This window comes from Natrix helvetica, assembly GCF_964273705.1.
Source record: "Natrix helvetica genome assembly, chromosome: 1".
NCBI lineage: Eukaryota > Metazoa > Chordata > Lepidosauria > Squamata > Natricidae > Natrix > Natrix helvetica.
In genome coordinates this window covers 121,010,709-121,024,195 of record NC_138548.1, presented here as the reverse complement: position 1 = coordinate 121,024,195, position 13,487 = coordinate 121,010,709, and the positions used below count along the sequence as shown (strand labels likewise).

General features: G+C 42.9%; 1 protein-coding gene across 2 annotated transcripts in view; it reads right to left on the bottom strand.

Moving 5' to 3' along the window:
- Positions 1 to 8,140: 8,140 nt before the first annotated feature.
- The window catches only part of LOC309397030 (membrane-spanning 4-domains subfamily A member 8-like), an 8,009-nt gene continuing 2,662 nt past the window's right edge, over positions 8,141 to 13,487 (bottom strand). For both annotated transcript variants that reach the window (XM_081962707.1, XM_081962706.1), the window contains exons 5-7: positions 12,510 to 12,644; positions 9,472 to 9,606; positions 8,141 to 8,556 (exon numbers count right to left, since the gene is read on the bottom strand). In XM_081962707.1, the coding sequence (XP_081818833.1) occupies positions 8,443 to 8,556; positions 9,472 to 9,606; positions 12,510 to 12,644 (384 nt within the window). In that variant the 3' untranslated portion in view covers positions 8,141 to 8,442. The remainder of the gene's footprint in view (positions 8,557 to 9,471; positions 9,607 to 12,509; positions 12,645 to 13,487) is intronic.

The following is a 13,487-nucleotide window of genomic DNA, read 5'->3' as shown; positions in this document are numbered from 1 at the left end:
CGTCCTTTAATTTCTGATTAATATTATTTACCAGTATCTGATTTAAACATATATTATTGCTTCAATTGTTATTATTCGGTCGTTCCCGTACCCAATTGTACCACCTCTTCCACGAGTTATAGAATTCTGAGTCCTTTTTTCCTTTAATTAATTTTGTTAGTCTATCCGATTCTGCGCATTCATTAATTTTATTTATTACTGCCCTATCGATTGGTATTTGATCGCTCTTCCATTCCTGGGCAAATGCCAATCTTGCCGCAGTGGTTATGTGCAACACCAAAAACCATATCTCGATGTTGATGTCTGGGGGTTTGAGTCCTAACAGGAAGGTTTCAGGTTTCAAATCTAATTGATGTTGGGTGATTTCTATTAACCACCGCCTAATTTTTTTCCAGTATTTAATCGCCATTGGGCAGGTCCACCACTGATGGAAATAGGTCCCCTCTCTGTGACCACATTTCCAGCAATTAGGCATGATCCCAGGGAACATTCTGGCAAGTCTTGCCAGTGGTAGATGCCACCGATATATCATTTTATATGTATTTTCCTTATACGAGGCTGCCATAGTCAATTTCATATTTTTAAACCAAATTTCTTCCCAACTTTGAAAGTCCAATGTGGGTCCTATATTCCGTCCCCAAGCAATCATGCAGTCTTTGACCACTTCTTCCCCTACATCCAATAGCAATAGATGTCCGTAACACTTGGAAAGCATCCCTTTCTCTGTTCCAAAAAGAACCTTGTCCAGTTCTTGTTTATAGGGATATATACCTTCAGTCTTCTGATCTTTTTTATACCTTGAGAGTATCTGGGAATATGGCCACCAGTCGATATGGTACCCTTGCGAAGCTAATGACTCCCTGGTCTTCAAATTCCCCTGTGAGTCTAAGATCTCTTCATATGTCAAGATCTTCTCCCCTCTGTATCATGTTGGATAAACAAGGGCTTCCTGAGTAGAGATCCAGCATGGCACCTTCGAGTATAACTTCCTCCTCAACTTCTCCCAAGAGTAGCTCAAGGTCCTACGCACCAAGTGGTCATTAAAGTGTTTGGGTCGCTCTGAACCGGGCCAAATATAATAGTGCCAACCATACTGTAGGCCCCAGCCTTCAATAGTCAGGAGCCGTGTTCTTCTCAGGGTCATCCATTCTTTAATCCAAATTAATAAAGCCGCCTGATAATAAAGCTGCCAATTGGGGAGACCAAATCCCCCTCTAATTCTAGGTTCCTGCATCATTTTCAGTTTAATTCTAGGTGTTATTTTTTTTTTTTTTTGCCAAATAAATTTTGAGACGGCTCTATTCATTTCATTAAAGAATTTCTTTTCCAATCTTACAGGAGCCGATTGAAATAAAAATAGCCATTTGGGGAGAATACACATTTTAATAACTGCTATTCTCCCCATAAGGGAGAGTTGTAGGTTCTTCCATCTGCCGAAATCTTGGACCATCTGTTTGTAAAGGTGAACATAGTTGTCCTCCTTTATGGAGCTACATCTCCCTGTCAGCCATATTCCTAAATATTTGATTTTTTTTACGGGCTTCAGACTCACTAGATGTTCAAGTTGGTGCTTCTGTCTTGTGGTCATGTTTTTGACCAACATTTTGGTCTTATCTTCATTAAGAAGTAGACCTGCAACGCTCCCAAATTCCCTAATTAGTTCTAACAAATGCGGTCCTGGTTCCCTTGGTTCCTCTAGAATGAAGGCCAGATCATCAGCATAGGCTTGCACCTTAACCTCCTCCCGTCTAATCCTCATTCCCTTTATCTCACTTTTCCGTCTTACTTCTCTCAGTAGAGGTTCCAAAGTCAAGACAAATAAGAGCGGGGATAAGGGGCAACCCTGTCTTGTACCTCTATGAATCTCGATCTTCCCTGTTTGATCTCCCTCAATCAATACCCTTGCTGTTTGTTTTTGATATATGGCCTGAATTGCCCCAATAAATTTTGTGCCAAAATCCATATATTCCATCTGGGATATCATAAAGTCCCAGGAGACCCGATCAAATGCCTTTTGGGCGTCGACAAAAACTACGGCCATCTGTTTATCCGGGGAGGTCTCAAAATATTCCAGGGTATTCATAATCATCCTCAAATTATCCCGTAGGTGTCGATTGGGGAGGAAGCCATTCTGATCTGAGTGTATGAAGGTATTGAGAAAACAGGCAAGTCTTGCTGCTAACACTGCCGCAAAGATTTTATAATCAGAGTTTAGCAGCGAAATTGGCCTATAATTTCTAATAAGTGACAGGTCAGTCCCTTCCTTGGGAATAATGGAAATAAACGCTTCAGACCACGATGCTGGAGTCTGGGTATCCCTCATCACTCTGTTATACAATTCTGTCATATATTTACCCAGTACCCCAAACATCGCCTTATATAGTTCAACCGGGAGCCCATCTGTACCCGGGGTCTTCCCATTGGCTTGTTTCATCATGGCTGCTTCTACTTCCCCTTCCGTTATATCAGCGTTAAGAAGTTGCTTCACAGATTCAGGGACTTGTGGTAGGTCAGATTTATTCAAAAACTGTCTGATTCCTTGTATCTCTTCTGCCCCTTTCTCATACAGTTTGGTGAAAAATTCATGTGCCACTTTCTTTTTCCCTTCCTTAGTAGTATGGAAGTTTCCATCCAAATCCTTCAACCCCTCTATCCTACGTTGTTCGCCTTCCTTCCTTAAGCGGTATGAGAGCCATCTACCTGGCTTATTCTCAAAGTAATGTTGTTTAGACCATTTAAGAGTTAGAAGGCTAACTCTTCTTTATCTAGCAAGCTAATCTGATGTTGCCAGAACGACCTTTCCTCGACCAGATGTTCCTGCTCATTCCCTTCTTGCATTCTCTGCTCACCTCTACTCATTCTTAAATGGCCCCTCTAAACGAAATAGAATTCTGAACAAATTGACTAAGCTCAAATATGATATTATCTGTTTACAAGAGACTCATATAAAGAAGGATTATGCGCATCTACTGAGACATCGGAAATTGGGTAATATGTTCACTGCCTTAGCAGAACAAAAAAAGAGAGGTTTAGTGTTTTATGTGCAACACCATTTGAAAGCCCAACAAATTTTTGCTGATCAGGAAGGAAGGGTTCTAATGATAGAGATAGAGATTGGACAGAGGAAGTGCCTTCTGGTTGGTATATACGCCCCCAATGTCAATCAAAGGGCCTTTTATGAAGATCTGTATGGGAGACTAGGGGAGGTGGAATATGATCATATCTGCGTACTGGGGGATTTTAACGCGGTGGTGGACAAAACTCAGGATTATATCCGGGGGGGAAATCAAGGAGGTTTGAAAGAAATTTAAAAAAACCCTACCAAGGATATGTCATAAGGGAGGAATTTGGCCTACAAGATGTTTGGAGATTACACAACCCTGGGAAAAGGCAATACACCTATTTCTCCCCCAGACACCACTCCTGGACACGTTTAGACATGGTCTGGATGTCTCCAGAACTGAGGGGAATGGTGTCTGGAATAGAAATTGGTACTAATGAATGGGCGGATCATAGTCCTATAAGGCTGACATGGAAGATTCCTGGATACAGGCAAACTAGATGGAGAATGTGGGTGGGGGCTTTGCAGGATGAAGACTTTATGGGGTCTTTTAAAAAAGAGATGAGTTTTTTTATCCAAGAGAATAAAACCGAAGACACATCCATTTATAATACTTGGGACACTGCTAAGGCAGTTATGAGGGGCTTACTGATTAAATACAGTGCTAACTGTCGCAAAATTAAAAGAGCACAACGGAAAGAATTCCTGAATAATTTGAGTAGAGTACACTTCAGGCACTTATTGTTGCAAGGAAGGAACCTTATTTTGTTACGCACGTATGAAGTCATCAGCCTTTTCCTGATCCCCTCCAGGAAGGTAATGACATGGCCGATGCTGCGGCATCTGGTGCTTCACTTTTGACTCTTTCACCTGTTTCTCCTTGGGACAGTCATTCTTATTTCCATCAGAATAAAAAAATCACTTATAAAGCAATTTGGCATCACTCAGGCTGAGGCGACTGCAATCTTACAGCAGTGCCCAACCTGTAGCAAACAAGCACACTCACTTCCCATGGGAGTAAATCCTAGGGGCACAGAGTCTTGTCAAATTTGGCAGATGGACGTGACTCAGTATAATTCTTTTGCCCCTTGGAAATACATTCATGTTTCAATAGACACCTTTTCAGGCTTCATCATTGCTACCCCACAAAGGGGTGAAGCCGTGAAGCATGTCATTAACCATTGCATTCGGTCATTCGCAGCACTGGGACGCCCAAAAGAATTAAAAACGGATAATGGGCCTGCTTACACGAGCGCGGCTCTTGCTACCTTCTGCAACCAATGGTCCATTATGCACAAATTTGGCATCCCGTATAATTCACAAGGCCAAGCCATGGTGGAGCGTGCTAATCAGACCCTTAAACACTCCCCGGATAGGTACAATTTGGCTCAGGGAAAACTTCCCCCTAGCCTCCTGCTGCTGCAAAATAGGCTTAACCTTGCCCTTTATACGTTGAACTTTTTAAACCTCACTGGAACCCCACCCACCTCTGCAGCGACTCATCATTTTTCTGCTTCTCCATCTGCAGCTTTTCCCCGACCACAGGTGTACTATAGACACCTTCCTGATCCTGCCTGGCGAGGCCCGGCCGACCTGATTACCTGGGGAAGAGGCTATGCTGCTGTCCGCCACGACGACTACACTATTTGGGTGCCAGGAAGACACGTAAGACCATATCACTTGAAAACAAAAACAACGGACATTTCTCCACCTGGCACCGATATTTGACCTAAACATGACACGTGCATTTGTACTCTGGGTTTTTGTACTCCTTTCACACATTCTCATTAACATCAACAGTAAGTTCATTAAACCTGGACACAGTGATGGCGATACATTGTGGTTACAAAACAATTACATGAAGGACATTCAAAAGGTGGTCACAGTATTAAATGCCACAAATTGCTGGATTTGTATGCACACACCAGGACAATCTGGCAAAGGAGTACCTCTGCACTCAGTCCCTCTGAATGAGACAGGATGGAATGACTGGGACCAAAACAAACCTGAATATTTCTTCTCTATTCCTGGATTCAGTAACAAGACTTTATTCAAAACGCAGATCCAATTTCGTGGTGAGGCATTGATTTGCTTCTCCAGACCAAAAACCGCTGACAGCACATTCTTGGGAAACAACACGAATTGTAAAAAGGTGGTTCCTTTGCCTGAATATTGCATGAAATGTGCATTAGGAAGAAACACCACTGCAACACAATGCCAAAACTCGTCAACATTAGGTGGAGCAGACTATCCGTGTTGTATCAAAAAGATTATTACGAATGATTACTCTCAGGTTCAAACACAGGGAGGCCTCGTAGCATGCTTTTGGTTTTACATTATGAGGAAATGGGAAAATGACACTGAAAACTCGGCGCACCCCCTTTTACCTCTGCCCTACCACATTTGGTTATTGCGCAGCAACACGGCTTATCACCAGTGGCCAAAGTATTGGGCAGGTACTTGTACTTTGGGTTGGGTTATCCCCACAATTTATAAAATTGATACACTCCCTCAAATTCGATTGCGGAACAGAAGAGATAGTAACCCCTCTGACTCTGGGTTAACCTTGGGAGGGAACCTAGATACACAAAACTCACGAGCCATCCTACCAGCTATAGGGGTTGCCGTGACCTGCATATTTTGAACAACTGGACTGTTGCAATGTTTAATGAAACCATTAAATATCTTAAGTTAATTAATGAGGAACTGAATGAAGTTAGAGAAGTCGCTCTCCAGAACCGTTATGCCCTTGATATTCTCTTGGCAGCACAAGGAGGTGTCTGTGCTTTAATTCATTCTCACTGTTGTGTATATATCCACGATTATAAAATTAATATTTCCAGCACTGTACAACACATGGAAGGTATGATTCGGAATAACCCACTACAAACTGATGGCCCCGGAGCCATTGACGTATGGGGAGCTTTATGGTCCTGGTTACCTGATGGATCTTGGCTCCGTAAGTTGATTCCTACTATTGTAATCATTACTGTTTTGTTCATTTATTTTTGTTGTTGTATTCAATGTATCCCGTCCTTAATCGCTATGGCTAGGAGTTTTTTCCCAAAAAATCAGCAAATCAATGTTATCACTTCAGTTAATAATGGAGAACAAACCCAGCTGCTTTAACTTTTATTTAATTTATAAACCGCGCCCTCTCTCAGAAGGGACTCGGGGCGGTGTACAGTCATATTAAAACACAATATAAATACATAAATATAGATAAATATAGATTTATATTTATGTGCTGCAGAAACCACATTTCGTGCTCAGCAGTGACGAGGAATTGGAAGAGAAAAACTCTGAACACCGTAGCTATATGCACATGCCATTGGACGAAGAAGAAGACGTGCTTTAAAACACAAAAACAGAGGAGATGTTGGAATAATTGATCAAACTGGCGCCGTCTCGAGTGTGTGCAGGCTGACACGTCAGCTGAAACATGTACAAGGACAAAAGGGAGTTTCAAAGACAACATTCCATCCCTGGCCGCGATAAAGGGAGTTTTCAAAGAAAACATTTCATCCCTGGCCGCGATATCTCCGATTGTGTAACCAATGATATAGTCACGTGTAAGGTTTTATAATATATGGAAATGTCTTTTTCCCTACGCTGTTCCCTTGTTTGTCTTTTGTATCCACCCATTTTTATAACCAATAAAAGGGACGTTCAGAGTCAGATCTGGGCGCTCCCATCCCGAGAAAACTCCTGTGTGTGTATTCTCTGATTCGGCCAGTCTCATGGAAGGCCCGCCAGATGTTCCTGACACAAGGAGGCATCAGGAAGATGGTAAAAGTTTCCTTATGTTTCTAATCCTCCTTCCCTATAACCTGTCCTCCAAATTCATCTTCTAGGGAAGGAAGGATACTTGAGAAATAAACATTTTTTAGCCAACCTACAGGTAGTTTCCCAGACCAAATTAGATGCCTATTGGACCTTTTCACTTCCTAGTCCAAATCTGCCTTCTTTGAATCACAACCCTTACATTATTACATTATATTTGAAATATCTACAATTTAATGGGGGAAAATAAAGGCCATAATAATTATGCAGGCAAGCTGAAAACTTGTGAGATCACATGAGACCACTGAAATCTCATGAGAGTTGGCAAACTCAAAAGTTATCAGCCTTTTTAACAATAACACATTTTTTAAAAATTTCATTTTCATTTTAGAAGCTGCAATTGACATTTTTGGATGGATAAATGCCTAGATGTCATCCGAAAAGTTCCATAGTTGCCCATCCCTGGTAAATGCCTCAAGAGACTCGATTGAAATATAGAGAAGATTCGTTGCTTCTTTGTTCATAATTACACGGTGAAATGTTTGACCCCTGCAATGATTTTACAGGTGTACAAAATGTACATTTGCGGAGTTTTTGAGGTTTAATTTGATAGGAAGTATCCTGAACATAATCCAGCACAGTTGAAATGATGACACTCTTTACTTCCTTTCTTTGATGAATCTGCATACAGATGGGAAGTTGACCAACTAGCCTTGTGATGCAGCCGGAACAATCTTGAACTAAATGCACTCAAAATTATAGAAATGATAATAGTTTTTAGGAGAAGCCCTCGTATTCTACCACCTCTTATAATACTAGACAGCATGCCATGTTTTCCCAAAAATAAGACCCGGTCATATTTTCTTTTCACCTTCGAAATAAGTGCTAGGCTTTATTTTCAGGGGATGTCTTAATTATTCCCCCATGTACAGGTATGAGGCGGGGGCGATCTTCCCCACGTGCCTACGAGGTGACTATAGCCCTTTAAGGAATCTTCTCTACATCCCAATTGACTCTCTTGAGGCATATACTATGGATGGGCAACTCTGGCAGCTTTAGGAACTGCAGACTTCAACTCCAAGAATACCTGAATCAGCCCTGCAGGCTCAGGAGTTGAAGTCCACAGGTTGCAAAGGGAGCATAGTTGCCCACCCCCTAAATATACCTTCCATAAAAGTATGAATGGCTTTGATTTTGAAATTGCATGTTTACACAACTGTAAACCCTTCAAGGAAACAGCTAATGAATGTGTTTCCAGCTTGTCCTGTTGGAGATGCGATGACAGAAAACAAAAAATGGCAATTTGCATGGAATCTGTGTTTTTCATCAGCATAAGCGCTCTAACAATATGGAATATTTTGGTTACATGTACACTTCTTCTGTTTTGGGATCACAGTGATTATGCAACCACTATTAGAGATAGTTCTCAACTTACAACTGGTCATTTAGTGACCATTCAAAGTTACAACAAATTTGAAAAAAAAAAGTGACTCATGACCAGTCCTCACACGTAGCAGCCTCCTCGTGATCATGTGATTGCTTCTCCTGAAACTTCTGTTGCCAACAATTCTCAGTAGTTCCTTCCTGTTGTTCTTGTTTTACTGAGATTTGGTAATCACGTTCTCGTAAGATGGTGGTGGTGGAGGAGGATTTGGTTCACCTGCAACTTCTCCGCCTCCAGTGACTTGGTAAGGCACAAAAAGCATTGTTGGCTGTAACAGAAAAGAATAGTCAATACAAAAAAATATTCAGGGACACATCTGTTACTATAGGTAGGAGGAGTAGATTCTCCAGTTGTGTGTTTTTAACTGTGATGCTAACAGTCTCACCAACTGGCTGAAATCCTTGATAGTTCAAAGTCCCACTAGAGAATTCTTTAAAACTAAAAATTAACAGGCAAAGGGTTTAGAGGCTGAGCATTTAGATGGTCAGAGATAGAGACGGAGGGGGAGCCTGGGCCATCCATCGGCCCTCAGATGGAAAGTCAACAGCCCACAGGTCTTGAGGTAGTTGATGAGGAAGAGAACAGCTGGGTTCAGTACCTAACACGTAGATGCGCAGAAGGCAGAGGAGGGCAGTGGAAATCTATGAGTAGTCTTAAGCCCCACCCTAGCTCTGGTGATAAAAGGCAGGGGGCAGAGACAAACAGGTGCAGCAGACAACTATTTATCTCCCTGTCGGTCAGCCACTGATAATCTGAACTTCTGAATCCTGTCTGGAACTTATCAGAATTCTTTATTGGAATCTGCAGCGCTGGGGGGCGGGCTCGCATTCAGTGCGTCTGTGTGTGTGTGTGTGAGCTGCTGGAAAAGAGCAAGCGAACCTTGTAGGACTTCCTTTACGACTGTGGGGAAAGGGAGAGAGAGAGGCTCCCAATGTGTTGGGACCATTTTAGGGGGAAAGGGAACGAGCATCACTTTCCATAGGCACATTGAGACATTGTTAGCCTGCTGTGAGAGAGACAGAGACTCTTTGCCGGGGCTAATGGTGCTCCAAATAAAGGGAACATTTAGTTAAACAGTCAGGTTAGGTAGAGTGCAGATATAAAGAAGAAAAACAGACAATCCTCTTTACATTCTTTAATAATGAGACCTGCTAAAGCTATTATCGAAGCAGCAAATATTTACCTGGTCATCCGTACAGCAAGCTGCCTGGCACCCGAAGTGAGCCAGGGAAACAGCGATGCAAAATTCCAGCAGGCTGAACAAGAGGAGCAAAGAGGAGAGGCCAAGACCGACACTCTGTAGACTCTCTACAGCATACTGTAGACATGGGGAGTGATAGTTTTAATTTGCTGAGAAATTAATGTAATGGTACGTATTTTATTTTATTGAATGAGCTACACCATTAAAAGGGACTCCCAGCTGCTCCCTTGGGAAACACTGGGAGGAATAATTGCATTAGGAAAAACAGAGACACTTTACAGGTAACCTGGACTTACAACCACAATTGGGACCAGAATTTCGACTTACCTTTTCAGCCACTGTGGTTAAGCAAATCTCTGCAGTTAAGAGAATCATGCAGTTGTTAAGTGAATCTTCCCCCACCCCTGCTGTCTTTGCTGATGAGAAGCTGGCTTGGAAAGTCGCAAAGGGGATGCTGCAACTGTCCTAAATAAATTGCTAGCAGCCAAGCCCCCAAATTTTAATCAGGTGACTGTGGGGACACTGCAATGGTTATAAATGCAAGGAGCAGTCATAATTTTTTTTGAGTGCCATTGATACTAAATATACAATTGTAAATTGAATAATTGTAAGTAATTGTAAAGACTATCCCTAAAGCCCGTGTATTCTGAGAAAACTGCATCAGGGAACATTAGCATCTCTACCTTTTGCAATATTCTAAAGGGAAGTATTCTGCCCCTCTCACTGTTGAAATAAATAGATGTAATTTGCTTGCCCTCCATTTCCCAACAGGAAATTTAGAGGATCTGTTTTCCTGCTGACTGGAGAGATGTAATGGAGGAGAGTGTCTAGGGAGATTCTTAGTCATCCAGGTCATGGTTGCTCTAAAGATGCTTTTTCAAGAGGCAACTGGACTTCCTTGTTTTCCTGGGGAGACATTTCGCTTCTCATCCAAGATGTTTCTTCGGGTCTGACTGGATGGTAGGGAATGGAAGGATTTATAGTCCTTGCAGACAGCTGGTCATTTCCATTCTTTTAAAGAGTTGTTGAGGCCACCATCTAGTCAAAGCTGAAGAAGCTTCTTGGATGAGAAGCTAACCGTTTCCACAGGAAAACAAGAAAGTCCAGATGCCTCTTGAAAAAGCACCTTTGGGATGAAGGAGGAGAGGTGGGGGGGGGAATAGGAAACCTCAAGAAAAAAAGTGCTGATGGGAGAAGGAGGAAGAGAAATGGTTAAGACAGGACTGGCTAATCCAAAGAGGAAAAGCGATAGAACTCCCCACTATCATAACATATCCACTCTTGGTCACCTGACTTTATCTCCAAGATTATGGGTGAAGGGAAATAACTTTTACATACCTTGTTGTTGGATGAGCTTAGAATAAGAGGAGAGGAAAAGACTAGATTTAGACCAACACAGCTAATGGTGACTTACATCAGGTGTAAATCTTACTCATGGTTTGGGGCAGTGACGTGTGGTGAGGTTTATGGCTGGTGACGTCATCAGGAAGGCGGGGAATGGGACCACGTGTGCTGGAGGCCGAGGCAGTCCGGGCAGACGAAGGAGTGAGCGAGCGGGTGAGCGAGAGATGGAGGATCAGGCAGCCTGATCCTCGTTCGCTCGCCTGCCGGACTGCCTCGGCGCCACTCTGGCTACCTCCGTCCATCCCGGGAGCTGCGGCGACATCATCAAGACGAAGTCCAGCAGAGGCAGAAATGTTGTGGGCGCTCCCGGACTTCGTCTTGATGACGAAGCCACGAAAGCGACTGGGGAACGGCGAGAAGCTTCCTGTCTCTACTGGACTTCGTGTGCTCCTCGCGACTGCAATATATGTCCAGAAGCGGCTTTTGTGGCTAATGGGGTTTGGGCTTCCAGCCCAACAGCCCCTGCCACTTCTGGACGTCTAGTGCAGTCGCGAGAAGCGCGCAAAGTACAGCGGAGGCAGGTTATTGGCACTTCCGAGAACCCTCCTGCCTCCGCCGGTTGCCCAGCTGGCACTGCCCCGCGCGCGCACCTCCTCCTCCTCCCCCCCTCTTCCTCTTCACTCCCCAAAAGCTCTTCTCCTTACCGGAGCTTAGCGGGGACCGTGTAAAAGGGATGGGAAGAAATATATATTATAATTTATTATTATATATTATTTCATGATGAGAGGTGAGGCTCTGCCTCCCCTGCCTCCCCTGACCGCACGTCCCTGGTTTGGGGATATGGTAAAGTTAATCTCATGGGAAAATTGGCATCAACAGAGTATGGTTAAGGGCAGCAATGTGATTTAGATTCAGCCAGTATAAGATATATTGTTTCCCCTCCTCAATAAGGATGCATCTAGATCTATTTTCTTTACCCAACTTCTTTCCAATCATCTCTCAGGCTGGAAAGGAGAAAAGCCCTGGATGTGATACTATGACGTATGATTTAACTCTTAGAAGAAACAAAGGACTTTACAAAATACTAAAAATTCAAGCCATTGATCCCAGGTATTGGTGTGGTTCTAAACTATCCACGCTTCAGAGCTTACCTAAATTTCAGTTTTCTAAAACTGAGTGGCAAATGCAAAGAAGGGGTGAGAATGTGAAGGTGGCAAGAAAACCTAGTACAAGATTTCAACATGTGCAGCTGTATTCTATTCTATATAGAATTCTAAAGCACTCTTTGATTTTTCGCTACCTAAGCCCTACTGTAAAACAACCAATTTTTTACACTGTACAGAGACATAGTCAAACAATGTATCTAAAACACATTTAGATTTTTTAAAAATATCTATCCCCCTCTCCATCAAATAAACAAACTGGAGAAGAAAGAAGAAATCTACAAACCCCCTACTCACTTTGCACCTCAACGACCAGAAGATTGATCCCCCTTATTTAACAAATATATTTAAAAAGCATTCAAATGAAATAGCGCTCATGTTTTTGTGTCTTAGACTTACTGAAGAAAAGATTTTCAAACAAAACTCAAAGGGTTTGGGATATCCTTCCTGCATATATAATCTTCAGAATTCTGCACAAGAAGCCAAAATTTAAGACAAGACTGTTTTACTTACAATTGAATTGTAATAGTCAGATTCACTCTCATATCTACTAAAATTCCTACTGAGGCTCAGCTCGCATAGGTACAGGATGATACCAATTAATGCCATTATAGCACTTGTGATGTTCAGTCCTGCACTAGATTTCACCTGAAACAGCAATACACCAGAAAGAGAGAAAATACAGTTACAGTGTTACAGCATACGTTTATGCAAAGCATAAAAACAATTAGCCCCAATTAGGGTAAAAGCACTGAGAAAGAAATTCTACGTGTGTGCTTAATAACATATAACCAGCCAGTGGTGAAACCAGAAAACATTCAATAAGATCATTGGAATCAAACAGCAGCAATAACAGGGTTTTCCACAGTGGAAAGGTAAATGCCACAATTCATTTGAGGGCTTTTCTAACACTATCAAATTCCTTCTTTGTTTCAAGATGTCAGCCACGATCGAAGGTCAGGTGGGTAACAGTGACAGGAAAACTGGTAAGATTATTCAACCTTAACATTTTGGTTAAAGAAACCCACACTGTTTATTCTAGGGCAGCGATGGCGAACCTTTTTTGGCTCGCGTGTCATAAGCGGGGGGAGCGCAGGGAGGTTGTGCGCGGGTGTGCCGCACCCATAATGCAATGCGCAAACCCTCCCCCCAGCGTGCATTCACACATGGCAGGCGCAAGCCCACATTCTTTGCATGCTTTTTTCACCCTCCCCAGGCTCCAGAGGCTTTATAGGAGCCTGGGAGGGCGAAAACAGCTCCCTCCGCCCTCCCCGGAGGCTTCAGGAACTTCCCTGAAGCCTCCAGAACGCAAAAAAACAGCCCTGTGGGCAAACCGGAAGTTCGGGAACAGACTTCTGGTTTGCTCATAGGGCCAGTTTTAGCCCTCCGGAGCCTTCAGGGGCCTTCCGGAGGCTTCCCTGAAGGCTCTGGAGGTTGAAAAATGAAGATGGGTGTTTTTCTTCTCTTAAATTCACAGAGTGTTCCTTTACA